General features: G+C 40.0%; 1 protein-coding gene across 3 annotated transcripts in view; it reads left to right on the top strand.

The window, feature by feature from the left end:
* The window catches only part of cltcl1 (clathrin, heavy chain-like 1), a 60,831-nt gene that overhangs the window by 28,120 nt on the left and 15,838 nt on the right, over window positions 1-16,873 (top strand). For all 3 annotated transcript variants that reach the window (XM_080208067.1, XM_080208068.1, XM_080208069.1), the window contains exons 7-19: window positions 248-445; window positions 1,962-2,162; window positions 2,292-2,444; window positions 2,704-2,826; window positions 4,307-4,444; window positions 7,839-8,003; window positions 9,799-9,979; window positions 10,904-11,067; window positions 12,559-12,684; window positions 13,583-13,725; window positions 14,577-14,811; window positions 15,254-15,376; window positions 16,692-16,837. In XM_080208067.1, the coding sequence (XP_080064193.1) occupies window positions 248-445; window positions 1,962-2,162; window positions 2,292-2,444; window positions 2,704-2,826; window positions 4,307-4,444; window positions 7,839-8,003; window positions 9,799-9,979; window positions 10,904-11,067; window positions 12,559-12,684; window positions 13,583-13,725; window positions 14,577-14,811; window positions 15,254-15,376; window positions 16,692-16,837 (2,096 nt within the window). The remainder of the gene's footprint in view (window positions 1-247; window positions 446-1,961; window positions 2,163-2,291; window positions 2,445-2,703; window positions 2,827-4,306; window positions 4,445-7,838; window positions 8,004-9,798; window positions 9,980-10,903; window positions 11,068-12,558; window positions 12,685-13,582; window positions 13,726-14,576; window positions 14,812-15,253; window positions 15,377-16,691; window positions 16,838-16,873) is intronic.

Here is a 16,873-nt window from a genome sequence, read left to right on the forward strand (position 1 = left end):
TTGTAAGGAACATTTTTACTGCAAAAGTCACTTAACCAAGTGTAATGTGGAAAGCAAGTGCAGAATATTTGACTGAAATTTTGCTCTGTGCATATATATATGAGTGTGTTTCTAGCCTGAAGTGTAGTACATTACTAAACTGTCCTGTTGAGATTTCCTGGATGTGACTAGGGTGTAGATTACATAGACATGTCACCTGTATAAAGGTCTTTGTATACTGTTCCTTAAGCATTTTTTTTACTTGCAGGTATTATCTGTCTGTGTGGAAGAAGAAAATATTGTTAATTATGCCACTCATGTGCTCCAAAACCCAGACTTGGCTCTGCGTATGGCTGTAAGAAGCAATCTTGCTGGTGCTGAAGAACTCTTTGCACGAAAGTTTAATACCTTGTTTGTTCAAGGAAGTTATGCTGAAGCTGCTAAAGTAGCTGCATCTGCACCAAAGGTGTGTTCTGCACCCCCATTCCTCTTATAGCCACTGACTGAAAATAGACCTTTTACTTGTAACTTCCAATTTGTAATGAATTTTTGATCTGAACTGAAAAGTAGCACTTTTGGACACCATGTTTGCTGGATTTGAATTTGTCAGCTTCCACTTAGCTTATTTTCCAGCTCGGATGGACAAGCCTTCTAGCAATGATGTGGATATTTGCATTGAACAGAGCAGGAGCAGTGCAAGTATTTGCTATGCTTGTTTAATTTGAATTTAACTTGCATTCCATGTGCATATTTTAGCTGCCACGTCAGATAAGCAGCCCATTTTTCCTTGTCTATTTTTGCCCAGTTTCCCATTGTTTTTCTTGCCTAGTTTTGCCATTACCATCTTATTGGTTTCCTTTCTGCTAGAATTAGTCTCAAGGACCACTAGTACCAAACTTTACAAACAGCAACCAAAGATGCCCAATTCCAACACTGCCCCAGTCACTTTCACTGCACCAGACTGCTGCAAACTTCCTATATCCTGTTTATCCTCAAGCTGAGGTTTCAACCCAATATCTTCTACCTGCGCTAAACTCTTGTACTGTTATGTTGAATCTAGATTCAGTATTCCAATGATCTTCTGGTCACCCTCAGTTCATTATTCCAGAACTGTTTGGTTTGGCAGTGGGTAGCATTACTGCCTCATAGCACCAGGGACCCAAGTTCAATTCCTTGGGTTGCTGTGTGGAGTTTGCATGTTTTCCCATGTCTCTGTAGATTTTCTCCCTCAGTGTACTCAAACAGGCACCAGAATATAGTGACTTGGAGTTTCACAGTAACTCCGTTGCAATATTAATGTAAGCCCACTTGTGATACTAAAATCCTGTTCTCACTGATCTTTATGACCCATGGTTCTTTCTCCCCCACATGTGCCTTGGAACAAATTTAAAAAAATTAAATCTAATCCTTGTTACCTTGCCCATTCTTCAGCTTTTTATTAGTTACAACTAAAGGCTTACATTAACACTGCAATTAAGTTATTGTGAAATTCTCCTTCGTTCCCACAAACTCTATTCCTGACTGCAGTATCTCATAAATTCCCCCTCTTTAACCTCTAAAAGCCATCTTGATTAAGATTTTTGGTCACCCCTCTTTACTCCAGTTCCATGTAAATTCTAGTGGCATGGGTCTGTTTCATCAATCCAGTTCTGTATCCTGAAAGTCAGTGAATCTGTTTCACTACTGGGCCCATGTGGTGCAACAGCTTGGAATCAGTGGACTTGTAGTCAGTTAAATATTTTGTACATCAGTTGTCTAATACTACATTCCAGTGTAGAGATAACTAAATTAATTTACTTCAAACAACTTTGAGCATAATACTAAAATTATATGTAAGTGTGCATGTGGGAGTATACAGAAAGAACTTGAGCCTGAAATGTGCAGTGTGTAAGAGCTGTATGTTAAATATATGCAGTACTGCACATTAAATTAGTAGCTGTGACATTAAATGCTATAGCTGGGGTTCTGCTGTTTTTTATTAGGGTATTCTGCGGACTCCAGACACCATTAGAAAATTCCAGACTGTCCCAGCCCAACCAGGGCAAGCTTCGCCTCTTCTCCAGTATTTTGGGATACTCCTTGATCAGGGACAGCTGAACAAGTATGAATCATTGGAACTCTGCCGACCAGTCCTGCAGCAAGGCCGCAAACAGTTGCTGGAAAAATGGCTGAAAGAAGACAAGGTAACCAGTTTTCTCTACCAGAGCAGATGGGGCTGACTTACTAGGGCCTAGAGTATATTAAACGCAGCTTTAGTATTTGAGGATTGCACCCACTTGTATAATAATTCATTCTACTTTGAACTTTTGTAGCTGGAGTGTTCTGAGGAGCTTGGGGACTTGGTGAAGACAGCTGATCCCACACTAGCTTTGAGTGTCTATCTCCGAGCCAATGTGCCAAATAAAGTTATACAGTGTTTTGCAGAGACTGGGCAATTCCAAAAAATTGTTCTGTATGCAAAAAAGGTATTTTCTTCAATCCTAAATGACTTGCCTTATTCCACTGGAAATGGTACCTATTAAATGTTTGTTTTGCATTAATGAATTGTGCATATGCTAGGAAATGCTTGAGCTTAGAGGCTACACAAATTGCACATTAAATATTTTGTAAATTTTCATGTACTAGAAAGTGTATTGGTTTTCATGGAAGTTTCAGCAAAAATTATCTTGTTGCCTTTTGAGATGAAGCAGGTTTTTTTAATGGCTTTGTGCTTTGTGTTGACAGGTTGGTTACACTCCTGATTGGGTCTTCCTGCTGAGAAATGTTATGCGGGTGAGCCCTGACCAGGGGCTTCAGTTTGCACAGATGCTTGTCCAGGATGAGGAACCTCTAGCTAATATCAATCAGGTTAGTTACAGAACCTGTAAGCTTCACTTTCCTTCCTTAATCAAAACTTTAGAACATAATCTATGTGCCTCCAGTTAATTAGCTGGGGCTGAATAGTGCTCAGTCAAACTTGATTTTTGGTATTATTGTGGGGGGAGGCTGGTTTCTAGGAATTGGTATAGATTTGATGAATGGAAATGTGGATGAAATCACTTTCCCTGTTTAATGTGACCCATAGGATCAAACACAATTCAATTTGAGCAGCTTTGCATTACAATTAAAACCATAAAATCCCTGCAATGCAGAAGGTGGCCATTCAGTCCATCAAGACTGCACCAACCCTCCAACAGCCCATTCTCACGAGCATGCACATATTTTGCTGTGGCAGATCTATCTGATGTCTTTGGGAGAAAATCAAATCAGAAGCTGGAGGGAATCAACTCAAGGAGCACAATTCCACACAAATCACCCAAGGCTGGAATTGAACCTGGGTCCCTGGCAATTTTGACTGCTAACACTGCTGCCATTTCTGTAAACTCTTGACCAGTACAAATGCAGAAAAGTTTATTTTTGTGTAGATGTGCTTTAATGCAATGATGCAGGCTGACTTGTGATCTTTAGCAGTGTGTACTCATTGGGCTCACGAGTTTAGTGTAAGCAGAAATGAAGACATTTGAGTAACCTTTATCCAAATTGAATGAACTACACTATCCTGTTTGTATAATGGACCAATGAATGCTCATGATGACAGAATCCTTGATTTTTGGACTTTGTTGAAACTCTCAAATTTTAGAACTTTAAGACCTAGATATGCTGAGTGACTTGAGTAAATTTAGTCAAACTATTAGTGTAAGTTTTTCTTTAAATGCTATCTTCCAGTACCTTCACAGATAAGTGATTAAGCCAGACCTCATGACCATGCTTCAAATGTCTGCATACCTAACCCTCTGCTCAAAATGAGTTGTACAGCAGATTCTGATGCCTGTCAAATAGCATTCCTTGAGCTGGTTCTGTTTTTTAACTATTGATGACTTATTTGTGGAATAAAAATATTGGCTAAAACACCAGACAACAGCTCTGTTCTCTGAAATAGAGCCCTGCGACCCTTTTACATGTTGCTGAGCAAGCAAATAGAATCTGTTTTAACATTTCACCCAAAAAGACAGCACCTCCCTCAGTGCTCCATCAGCTCTGCATGGGAGTGTGGGCCTTGTGCTGAATGGATGGATTTGAGCCTGGAACCTACCTCTGAATCAGTTTTTAGCCTAAAATTGTCAGCAGGCTATCTGTAAAGCATCAAAGCCTTGTCCTTTTCAGTTTGTCAGCTAGCAACTAATTCCAGAGCAGGAATCTTGCCCCCTGATAGAACAGCTTCCCTGGCTAGAATTGGCTCTCAGCAAGATTGAAATCTGGCAGTTTTATTTTGTGGATGGACACTGACAATTGTAATACTGAGGAGCTGTGACATTTCCCAAAGGTTAATGCTGTGTTTCCCTCCTAGATTGTGGATATATTTATGGAGAATAACCTGATCCAGCAGTGTACCTCTTTCCTATTGGATGCTTTGAAGAATAATAGACCTTCTGAGGGTCACTTACAAACTCGTCTACTTGAAATGAATCTGATTCATGCACCACAGGTGGGAAATGTGCTTTACTAACTTGGTATACCAGGAGTTTGAGAACACAATCTCATGTCCCCATGTTCATTGCATTATTTCTGAACTGATAAATTGGCAACATATTAGACCAAAACAGGGACATGTACATAAATATCTTAGTGTTGTATTAGTAATGTCCTGAATATAAAAGTATTGACTTTATTTTCCACTGCTATTCTCTCCTTGCAGCATCAAGGGCTAAATGCTAATCTGACACAACTAAATTTTTTCTGAAGTAGCCATAAACAGGCGCACTGATTATAGTTCAATGTTGAAGCATTAACAAATTTGGCACATTGCAGCGTGGCCATGGCCTTGATTCTTGGGGCAAGTGGCATGAAGTATGTTTGTGGAAAACATTGGAGGTCATACTGATTATCAAGCCCAATCAATTGGGTTTTCATAAAGTTCCTACTTGTGACTTCATTAAATTCACATGTTGGTCGAGATGCAGTCACTAAGCTTTTGGTTTTTTTCTAAATGAGATTTAATCATTCCAATACCATCTATAGCCTGGCTATTTGCCACCTGGGATTCTGACTTGCCTGTACTAGTTTGAATATTGCTTAAATTTCAGATTGCAAAGAACCTTTTTTTAGTCACATGTAGGCTTACATTCTCACTGCAATGAAGCTTCTGTGAAAATCCCCTAGTTGTCACACTCCAGTGCCTGTTTGGGAAGGAGAATTTGGCATAACCAGTGCACCTAACCTACACCTGGATTGAGGATTGGCTCACTCAAGGACAGGAGGGAATCTATGCATGGAGCCAAAGGAAATGGGCAAGGTATTAAATGAGTACTTTGCATCAGTATTCACCAAAGAGAAGGACTTGGATGAATCTGGGAAAAGGTGTGTAGATAGTAATGTTGAGATCAAAAAGGAGGTATTGGGGTTCTTGAGAAACATTAAGGGCCTGATGGGATATGCACCAAAAATGCTGAGGCATGGGAGGAAATGGCTGGGGCTTTGAGAGAAACTTTTATATCCTCATAGCTTCCGGGAAGATCATGATGTGGAGATGCTGGCATTGAACTATGGTAAACTCAGTAAGAAGTCTCAACACCCAGGTTAAAGTCCAGCAGGTTGACTTGGTAGGAAATGCCACTAGCTTTCAGGGTTTGCCCCTTCATTGGGTGAGCACAAACCCTCAAGCTAGTGGTGCTTACTACCAAATAAACCTATTGGACTTTAACCTTGTGTTGAGACCTCTTACTGTGACCCCAGTCCAACACCAGCATTTCTACATCAGATCCTGTGTATAGAGGGCTTGTCCATAGGGGATGGCTTGTGTTTTAGGGTGGAAGCTGGAGAAGTGGAGCATGAAATTATCCATGAGCTTGTGGCACAATGAAATGCTGAGGTGACCATCCTTGATGGAGATGCATGTTCAAGAATGCAGTTGATTCCAGAGTATTCCATGGTGAGTCTGGCTAATGACTTGATGTCATATAGTTGTTTCATTGATTGTTCACCATGAGTCCAAAAAAAGTCATGCATGTAGCTAGTGATATTGGTCTTGTGCAGTAAAGAGACCTTGTTCAAACCTGTGCATGAAGATGTCATATTGAGGTGCAAATCTAGGCCCCATGGCTGTTCCATGTCTGGATGAATTGCTTGTTGAAGGTGAAGACTTTGTGATCCAGGATAAAGCTGAGTTGTAAAATTGCATCTGGAGATTGGCAGTTGGCATTGAGTACTGAGACAGTTGCAGCAATGCCATTGTCATGGGTGATGCTGGTGTGGAGTGCCAAGACATCCATTGAGGAGTATGCCAATCTTTTATTTAAGAAGGGTAGTAACTACAAGCCAGTGAGCCTTCAGTGGTAGGAAAATTATTAGAGGATTCTTCAAGATTTATTCCCACTTAGAAATTTAGTGAGGCAACATGGTTTTGTGAAGGGGTGGTCACAAACTTGGTTTTTTTAAGAAATGATTTGAGGGACAGCAGTGGATGTTGGCTACATGGACTTCACTAAGGTCTTTGACAAGATCTCTTGGCAGACTGGTGTAGAAGGTAAAGTCTCATGGGATCAGGTGAGCTGGCAAGGTGGATACAGAACTGGTTTAGTCATAGGTAGCAATGGAAGGGTGTGTTTCTGAATAGAGAGCTGTAACAGTGATTGTCAGATCAGCACTGACTTTTTTGTTTTATAATGATTTGGAGGAAAATGTAACTAGTTTGAGTTTGTGTGCAGATGAAACAAAGGTTGGTGGATTTGCAGATAGCAATGAGGACCATCAGAGGATACAGCAGAATATAGATCAGTTGGAGACTTGGGCAGAGGTGGCAGGTGGAGTTTTAATCAGGACAAATGAGGTAATGCATTTTGAAAGGCGTAATACAAATAGGAAATATACAGTAAATGGCAGAACCCTTAAGGGTATTGAGAGGGAACTGGGTGTATAGGTCACAAAGTAGCAATGCAGGTGGAGAAGGTAGTCAAGACATGCTTGCCTTCAGCTGGGGCATTGAGTTCAAAAATTGGCAAGTATGTTGCAGTTTTAAAGAACCTTAGGCTGCACTTGGAATATAGTGTTCAATTCTAGTCACCAGAAGGATGTAGAGACTTGAGGGTATAGAAGATTTTAACAGGGTGTTGCCTGGTATGGAGGACATTAGCTATGAGAGTTATCACTGGAATGGAGGTTGAGGGGCAACCTTACAGAAGCCTAAAAGATTAACGGGCAGAGTTAAAAGGAGATTGAGGCAAGTTTGGTGGGTGTCTGGAACTTGCTGTCAGGGAAGTGGTGGAAGCAGATGCACTAGTGACTTTTTAAGGGGCATCTGGAAAAAAAAATCTAGGATGGGAATAGAGGACTATGATCGCTGGAAGGTTAGGAGATTTTGGTTGTCAGTGCAAGCTTGGAAGACCAAAGGGGTCTATTCTTGTGCTGTAATGTTTGTTCTGGGCCTGGAGAGGAAATCCATGCAGACAAGGAGAATGTGCAAACTCCAGTGACCCCAACCCAGACCCCGGTGCTGTAATGTAGCAATGCTAACCACTGCTAGCCCTCCATGTGAACTAGAAAGTATTTGCTGGATATTCAATAATCAATTGAACTGTTGCCACCATCTTGATTGGTGTGTAAATTTGCTAAACTGCAATTTATTGACCAAATTACCTGTTTTGATGTCCTTGCTAGTTGGGCACTAACTTGCATGTTGGCTAATAATCAAAAGTCAGAGGTGCATCTAATTCAGCAATTCTCAAGGCCTGAAAGATCTGCTTTGCTATCTTGTGCACAATATGCTGACTGTTTAGAATATGACCTCCTGTATTGCTACATCTTTATCTAGTCAATTGTAACAGCTCATTAGTCATATAACTCTGAACAGTAATGTGCTTACTAATAGGACTTTGTTTCCTCAGGTTGCTGATGCAATCCTTGGAAACCAGATGTTCACTCACTATGATCGTGCCCATATTGCCCAGCTGTGTGAAAAGGCTGGTTTGCTGCAGAGGGCTTTGGAGCACTATACAGATCTGTATGATATTAAACGTGCTGTTGTACACACTCACCTTCTGAATCCTGAGGTATGAGTTACCCTAGTAAAACTTATTTGGGCAGGCAATAAAAGGTTTAGTCAAATACAGTTTTGTGGGCTGCCTCATGACACTGTCCCTGAGTTAGTGGTAAGGCTTTTGTCTTGACAAACTGGCATTGTCTCAGTTTCTAATTCAGTGTGTTCACTTAATCAGACAATTGCTGCCTCCTGTGGTTTCTGGATGTATAAGACCATTTGGAGATTAGTGTATCACTGGCTTCCTAAAACAGTTTAATGATTCTGACACTAAGTTGCAAGTCATTTGGTAACTAATGTAGTACAAGTTATTGGTTAAGACTGCAATCCAGTAAACATTGACTTTTGCATGAGCAATAATTATGGGGTTGCTTATTTGTTAAATACCTTCCACTTTATAAGTAGCCATGATGGAATGTAGACATGATTTAAAGGGATACATAAATGCAAAGTAGGATAGCTGCATGGAATTGGTTCCTTCAGTAAAGGCAGGTAAGCTGGCTAAGATCAAGCCCCAAGATGGAATGCAAAGCTGTTTCTTGTCAGCTTAATTGTCTTGTGGGGATCATGAATTGGATTCAGTTTAGTTTTGGAGCAAGCCAGGAAAAGGATTTGGGCTTGCCCTACCCACCTTGCTTAACTTAAAGAATGGAGTAAAATTTAAGAAATCAAGCCTGAAATCTGGTGTGATGCGTGTCAGTTTACAACTTGTCTCATTTTGGGGAACATGAATTGGACTTGATTTTGAATTGAGTAAGCAAGGAGGCCAATTTAAGACCTTGCTGTTTATTGGCTAACTGAGAAAAGAATATTAATTTTTAGGCTTGTGTGAATGGAAGTCAGCCAGGATGTTTAAACCATTGGCAATTTTTCCTGAGTTGATCATGACTGCTGGCTTCCTGTGGGATTTACATGTCCCCAGTTGCAGAACTGCAGAGGTCCACACCCTGCCACAAGAGAAGCCATGTGTGATGTGGGTTTTTGGGGGTGGGGGTATTAATGAACACTAAGCTAGGTCTGACTCAAGTCACTTACCAACTGCAAATTTTTAATGTGTTAATCTATTGGAATGATCATTGCAGAGCAGCATCATGGCTGAGTTAGGGCAGCAATGGGAGTTTACCTGGGTCAACCAGTTTTGCAATCCAGTAACCCTGGCTGAAAGCCATCCTGGCTCTAATGTCTCCCACACAACAAATTTCAGGGAATATAATAAACCTTTTAGAACTAAATTTCCCTGATTCATCTGCTTTTGAGATTTGAAGTTGGGTGTTGCTGCCTGAAAACTGATATTTGAGATGGGTGTTAAAATCCACATCAGTGTTTTATGGCACTTTGTGCAGGGTGTCTTCCAGGTGTCCTTTTGGTTTTCTCAGAAGCCACAGTGCCAAAGAAGGCTAATCAGCCCATTGAGTCTGCACCAACTCTCCAACAGAGCATCTTACCACAAATTACCTGCTAATCTCTCTAACCTACATATCTTGGAGCACTAAGGGATAATTTACATTCAATCCTGCACATCTTTGGACAGGAGGAAGCCCACACAGATACTGGGAGAATGTGTGTGTGCAAACCAGTCAACCAAGGTTGGAACTGAACATGCCTCCCTGGCACTGAGGCAGCAGTGCTAACCAGCCTGATGCTCACTAGCTGATTTCATTCTGCTGGGATTTGATTGGTAAACATCCTGGCATCGTTGCCTAAACTTCATTTGTGACACTTAAGGTACAAATGCAGTCTCAGCCAGCTGGTTTTAATCAATTCACAAGTCATTTGTCAAACTGGGGTTTAATTGTTTCTTCTCCTAGTGGCTTGTGAACTTCTTTGGCGCACTGTCTGTCGAAGATTCCCTGGAGTGCTTGCGTGCCATGTTGTCGGCTAACATTCGACAGAATCTTCAACTTTCTGTGCAAGTAGCATCCAAGTACCACGAGCAACTTGGCACACAGTCACTGGTGGAACTTTTTGAGTCCTTTAAAAGTTATGAGGGTAAGTTTTTTACAGCACAAATGTAACACTGCAGAATACTTGAGGAAATAATAATAACCTGTAGCCTTGTGCAGTAAATACTCATAACTTCTAACTTTTGCCATACTTCCTATTTCCAAACATTTTGCACAATTGCTTTTGTCCTAGTCAGTTTTACAGCACAAGATGCCCTTGAACCAAAATCATCCAATCTAATGCAAATGGACATAAATATTATCAGCAGCACTCTAACCTGTTGCTGCTTTTGTCAAATTGGAAGGATTGAACTGGAGTAACTATTTTTTTTCTCTGCAACTTAATCAGATCTTTGTCAATTTTCTTCACCCTTTTAGCTAGTGCACTCATCTTTCTAGATCTGCATTATTCAAATTCAGTGACCTTGTTCCAGTACAATTATTTGTTGCATCCACTTTTTTTCTGCTAAACAGGAGTTAGTTTCTCAACTTGTAGCTTAAAATATTCTGGTGATTAAAAATGGGTGCAACAGAACAACATTCAAAGAACAAAATTAAGATATTTTAATATTTTGCTAGTGGGATAAGTGAAGAAACTTTGCTTTAGAAAAGAGCCATGAGGGGGCAAACTAGTCCTTCAGGACTGACTATAGGAGTTGGATAGGCTTCCTCCTATTAGGGCAATATTTGATCTCTAACAGCATTTGCATACTAGAGGTTAAAATCAAATGCAGGTGTAGAGAAGTGCTTTTCCTTTTTGACATTCAAGAATCAGGTGGTTGCCAAAAAGCCAAGCAATACCAATAGTTTAGCCTGTGCAGCAGATTGCTGTTGCTCTAAGACATGAAATCCAAAACTACTAATGGAGCGGATTCTGACATTGACTTTTGTATTCTGCTGAAATGCGGTGTATGATTCCAGATGAACCAAATGTTTGTTTAGAGCTAACTTCCTCATTGTCTTCCAACAGGGTTATTTTATTTCCTTGGATCCATTGTGAATTTCAGCCAAGAGCCAGATGTTCACTTCAAGTATATTCAGGCAGCATGCAAGACTGGGCAAATTAAGGAAGTTGAACGTATATGTCGTGAGAGCAATTGCTACGATTCGGAACGTGTGAAGAACTTCCTAAAGGTACTTTGTGCTGCAATTATATTGTTTCGTTTGAGTCTTATAACGACACATTGTCTCTTGGAAATGTTTGTTGGCTTGCAGCTTAATTGAATGTCCAGTGCTGTGGCCAGGGGGACTATCCTTCTGCAAGGTATTGATTTTAAGCTGTTCTAGTGAAGGTCCCTTACCACTATTCAAGACTCCTACTTGATATGGTATTTCAGCTCACTAAAGTTAGCAAACACCACGTTGTTCACAGAAACAAGCTTTAAAATTGGCAGATATACTTTTCCTGCATTAAAAGGGAGTATAGCCTGGCCAGCATGCTCTGCATCACTGAAACACATTCCTACTTCATCTACAATTCCCTTGGATTCCAAATTGTTTCAGTTTGAATATACACCAACTGTGTAGCTGCATTTTGAGGTCAAGAATTCCAAAGGTTATCGAGTGAAGAAATTCTCCTATCTATGGCTGGCTTCTGATCTTGACTGCTCAAAACTGAGTAACCACAGAAAACACTCCCTGCCAAGCCTCCATCTTTTTATCAATGACATAGATCTATTTGGGTTTCTCCAATGCTTTAGTGATGCCTTGAACAACTTCTTGAAGTGAAGGAAAGAGGAAAATCTTCCACTTTTTCAGAAGTCAATGTGTTTGGGTTTGTCTTTGTCTTAAATTAATCTGCCACTTTAGTAGCATGAAGGTTATTTCCTCTGCTGGTATGTTAGATGTTCAGGGTTAAATATGACCAGATTTAAAAATTAAATTTGCCATACTGTTGATCACCTACAGATTCTGAAATGTCACTGATGCTGCTGTAAAGAATTTTAAACTGGATAACTATGTATCTATAGTTTGGGCAACTGACTTGAATTACAGCTTTCAAATTTTAAATGGGTTGATAGTTGCAAAGATGCATTGTTACATAACACCAGTAACATTTTTGTGGAGGGAGGTGCAGTATCTTCATACTCCTAGGTGAATGACACCTTACCTGATGCACCTATTTCAGTCATTTTGTCTGCTCATACCATTCACTGCTCCATCTTTGTGCAATTATGTTTTGAAGAATACATGTCAAGAAAATTGGGTTAAAGTTTGAATTTTATTTTGGATTTGGGAAGGGGGAAAAGCAAACTGTTCCAAGTTAAGCTGGTGAAGTTTGAGCATTTTTTGCATGGGAAATGAATTATTTGTATCTGCCTACCCAATGGATTACAACTTTTCATTGTTACAACTGAAAATTGTAATCACACTTAAAATATTTGTACTTCAAATCTGAAGGTCACAAGTTATTTCAAATGTGTTGAAGCACATTGTCCTTGAATGCCCAATTTTGGCTTTTAAGAACTTTGTCTAGTTTGGAATTAACCGGTAGAATTTGTGGTGTTTGAAAAATGTTGACACTGTAGTTATTCACTCTTCGGTTAAACAGTTGAGTCATTGCAGCCTGATTTTTTTTTTTAGTTGCTTCTGGTACCAGACAGTAATTCTTTACTTTGTTTTCAGGAAGCTAAGTTGACTGACCAGCTCCCACTTATCATTGTGTGTGACCGGTTTGACTTTGTTCATGACCTAGTTCTGTATCTGTACCGCAACAACCTGCAGAAGTATATTGAAATTTATGTCCAGAAGGTGAGTGAAATCATTAAAGTAATCAAGGGATTGTTTTGGGAAACGAATTTTCAAATGTTGATCCCATACAATGGGGTAAGCTATTTGGCCCTTTTGAGTCTCTTTTGGCTTTCAATAAGATCGAAGTGATCTAAACTCTTTTATACTGATTCTCATAATCTCTCAACCAATCTAACAGCCTTGATTGTACATGGTTGCTGAACATCCACAGTACTCTGGGATATTTAAGTTGAGATTCATGACCCTGGGATATCCAATTCTAGATTTCTTATCCTTAAGAGATTTCACAATCCTCCATTTGAACACTGCAGCCAGGGAAAACCTCCTAACATTTATCCTGTCAAGGCCTTTAAGAATGTTCTATAAATTCCCTAGAGTTTAAATGAACAAGATGTATCACAAAATCTGTATTCCAGGAATTAATCGGAACCTTTTTAATTGCAGCTCCTCCAACAAATATCCTTTCTTGGAAGGAGCCAAAACATTGCACATTACTACAAAGGTGATCTCACCAGGGCCCTAATCCTTGCATTAAGTCTATCTTAAGGCTAATGTGCCATTTTCCTTCCTAATTGCTGGCTGTACCTCCTAAAGGTGAAATCCTTGAACGGTAGAGAATAGTTAATGACTTCAAACATAAGGCACAATGGCTTTCTTTGTACTGATCCTGTAAGTGACATTTTTGCAAAGCATGATCTGAAATCCTGCAAAAGGGTGACAAAAGTATAGGGTGACATTTCAGTGCACATCTTAAATGTTATAAACTCTTAACTGGGCCAGAAAGGTAACTGCTTGGAAAGTAAGTAAATTCATGAGTTGAAAGCCAAGTTAATCCGCTTCAGCTTTCTTATACTGTCAGAAAAAGGATTGCTAATTCCTAGTGTGTCATTGTGTGCAGGTGAATCCAAGCAGGCTTCCAGTAGTCGTGGGTGGACTGCTGGATGTGGATTGCTCTGAAGAAGTTATTAAAAATCTTATCACTGTAGTCCGTGGACAGTTTTCAACTGATGAGCTTGTGGGTGAAGTGGAGAAAAGGAACAGGTCAGTAACTGCAGTAGCTGATCTTCCTTCTGTGCTACTTGTTTTTTTTTTGAAGTAAGTGAGTGGGGTTCCCCGGCTGGCTTTCAGTGGCACTGCTACTTGTCACCTTCAGTATCAGGTTGTTCATTTTGGTTTTTTTGCCCCTTCCCTCAGTACTTGAAGGAAGCATGTTTGTAATCACTGAAGGATTCAGATAGCCCTGTATACAGGAGACCTGGTGAACCATCATTCTCACTACCCATTGGCATCCTTCAGTTAAAGCACTGAGGATTTTTTCAACTTGGAGGAATCAGCTGTGGCAACGAAACAATCATAATGGGGCTTGGTTAGCATTGCAACAAACAGGCATGACAAAATTGAGGGAACAGGAGAAAACCTGGATGCACAGCAGGTCCACCAACATGTGAACTAATTAAACATGTAATTTAAATTTCTGGACATCCTGCAACCTCAAATACCCAAATTAGCACTTGTCCACTTGATGAGCAATGGTCAGAAATTTCCACTTTTTAATAGTGCCAAGGAGCTTCATGGTGCAGATGTGTGCTCTTCACACAACAACAAGACTATCTGTCTCTTGTGTAGCTTGAAACCCATGGCCTTCTGAATGAGGCAGGTGCTGCTTTTGAGCTCCAGCTGACATTTGGGGATTTGCTTTGGCCATGTTTTCCCATATGCAAACTTTGAGATCCATGTACAAATTCTTGAGGTATAAATGGCCTAGAATATCACTTCTAGTGGTCTATCCTGTCCTTTTCAAGAAGGTGTAGCGTCAGATTTGGCTAATGGTTGAATTCTAAGGTTGTGATATAAATTGTTTTTGATCAGATCTCAATGTTGTCTCATTACAGATTAAAATTGCTGCTTCCATGGCTGGAGGCTAGAATTCATGAAGGTTGTGAAGAACCTGCTACTCACAATGCTTTGGCTAAGATCTATATTGATAGCAATAACAATCCTGAGCGATTCCTGCGTGAAAACCCTTTCTATGATAGCTCTGTGGTTGGCAAGTACTGTGAAAAGAGGGATCCACATTTGGCTTGTGTTGCTTATGAAAGGGGCCAGTGTGACCTGGATCTCATAAAGGTTAGTGTCAGCATTGTTTGGCTACAGTGCACTTTCTTTTGAATTGAGATGGATACTGTCTAGATAAAGGCTGGTCTGATTCATGTTACCCAGAACAAATCTTTTGTACCAGAACAAGCTGTTGCTGTGCAAGGGGAGCATTGAATTTGAATTTAATTGTAGGTGTAGTCAACTTCTACAAACTAATTGTAGTAACCTGGAATGCATTTATGACATAAAATGCACTTGTTAGAGTTAGCAATATTGCTACAATAAAGAAGTCCCTTTCATTTTACCTGAGCAGCTTAGCAAGGCAGTAATTGAATACTCCATCTTCAATCCAATCATACCTAAATTTAATTGTATTTTGTAGTGCCCTACAAATGTAGAATTGTAGGGTGTAATACGTCAGATCAAGCTAATTTGACCCTTTTAAATGTATAATTTAACTATCCAATCTTAGGTTTGCAATGAAAACTCTCTGTTCAAGAGTGAAGCTCGCTATCTTGTACGTAGAAAGGATCCAGAGCTTTGGGCCAATGTCCTTGAAGAAAATAATCCCTTTAGACGACAGCTGATTGACCAGGTATGCTGTTACATTCTACTACTATCTTTTTGTCTTAAACTTTTTCAAGTTGTGTTTGCCCAATTAATGAATGCATGACTTATCAGAAACTTGCTGACTAGAAAGATACCATGTTTAAACTTTGTGCAATAAGTTCTAACACCAGGTTAAGATCCAATGGTTTATTGGAGCATAAGCTTTCAGTCTCGGGTTCTTTTTAATCAAGTGAAGCCTGAACTCCAAGCTTGTGCTGACAAACCTGTTGGACTTTAACCTTGTGTTGAGACTTGCTGTGCTTACCCCAGTCCAATGCCAGCATCTCCATGTGGCTATCATAAACCTTTTTGTGCACAGGGTATGCTGATTTTTCACCCTGGATATAAAGCTATTGACTAGACAGTCAGCATGTCTGATCCCTGGAAGATGGCCACTGATTCTCAATAAATGAGCACTGGTGACTTGGATGAAAGGGTTTAGAATGAAAATTTGAAGGTGGATTTAGAATGGAAAAAAATTTAAATTTTAGCAACATCTGAAATGGATTCCATGTAACAACATGGGCACTTTGGTGTTAATGAAACCAGATGCAAGCTTTCAGCTAGATTGAATATGCCAGACTCCAGGAGAAGAGCTGAATGCCAAGTAACTAGATGGTCATCAGTGGATACTGTGAGCATTTGAAGATGTTCAGTCGTTTCACTCATGAGACTTGCCCTTGCTACTGAATTCAGCAGGGCTACAATGAGATTTACTGTCAAATTTCCATTAACTGTCTGAATTTGAGCTAGACCAGTGAGCTGCCCTCCATCTCAGTGGACTGCAAGATTGAAATCAGGCTTGGTCACTAACCATGACTCCATGAATAAGATTTAAATACACTTGAAATATTTAAATCATTTGTTAATAGAACTGTCATCAACTTGATTGTAAAACAAAATATTTGCACCAGAGCATTGGGAGCATGCTCAGTGTGCAATCAGTATGTCTGTCTCCATGTGCCCTTTACATATCACATCAATCATACTGGCAGGAAAACAACATGGTTAAAAATTGGAATGTCGACCTTGCACAGGGGCTGCAGTCCTGCAACTGTCTTGTGGGCTGCATGTGGCCCTAGGTCACAAGTTGTCCATCACTGAACTAAATTAGGTGTGTGATGTATCTGCTGATTTGTTCCTGACTTGGATGTGGCAGAATGATTCATTCCTTCATCTTTTCCCTGGTTACTGAGGGCCATCTTTAGGCCACCTAAGATATTGAGCTTATTTTGGAATGCAGTTCAAACAATTACTTTCAGCAGTAAGCCTCTTGAACTACTTTGCACGTAATTTTTCAGGTTGTCCAAACGGCCCTGTCGGAAACCCAGGATCCAGAGGAAGTATCTGTTACTGTGAAGGCCTTCATGACTGCAGACCTTCCCAATGAGCTGATTGAACTGCTTGAGAAAATAGTTTTGGATAACAATGTCTTTAGTGAACACAGGTAGAAAATTTTGACCTAAACTAATTCTATGCATTG

The sequence above is a fragment of the Carcharhinus amblyrhynchos genome, chromosome 20, assembly GCF_965287045.1.
Source record: "Carcharhinus amblyrhynchos chromosome 20, sCarAmb.v2.hapA, whole genome shotgun sequence".
Classification (NCBI taxonomy): domain Eukaryota; kingdom Metazoa; phylum Chordata; class Chondrichthyes; order Carcharhiniformes; family Carcharhinidae; genus Carcharhinus; species Carcharhinus amblyrhynchos.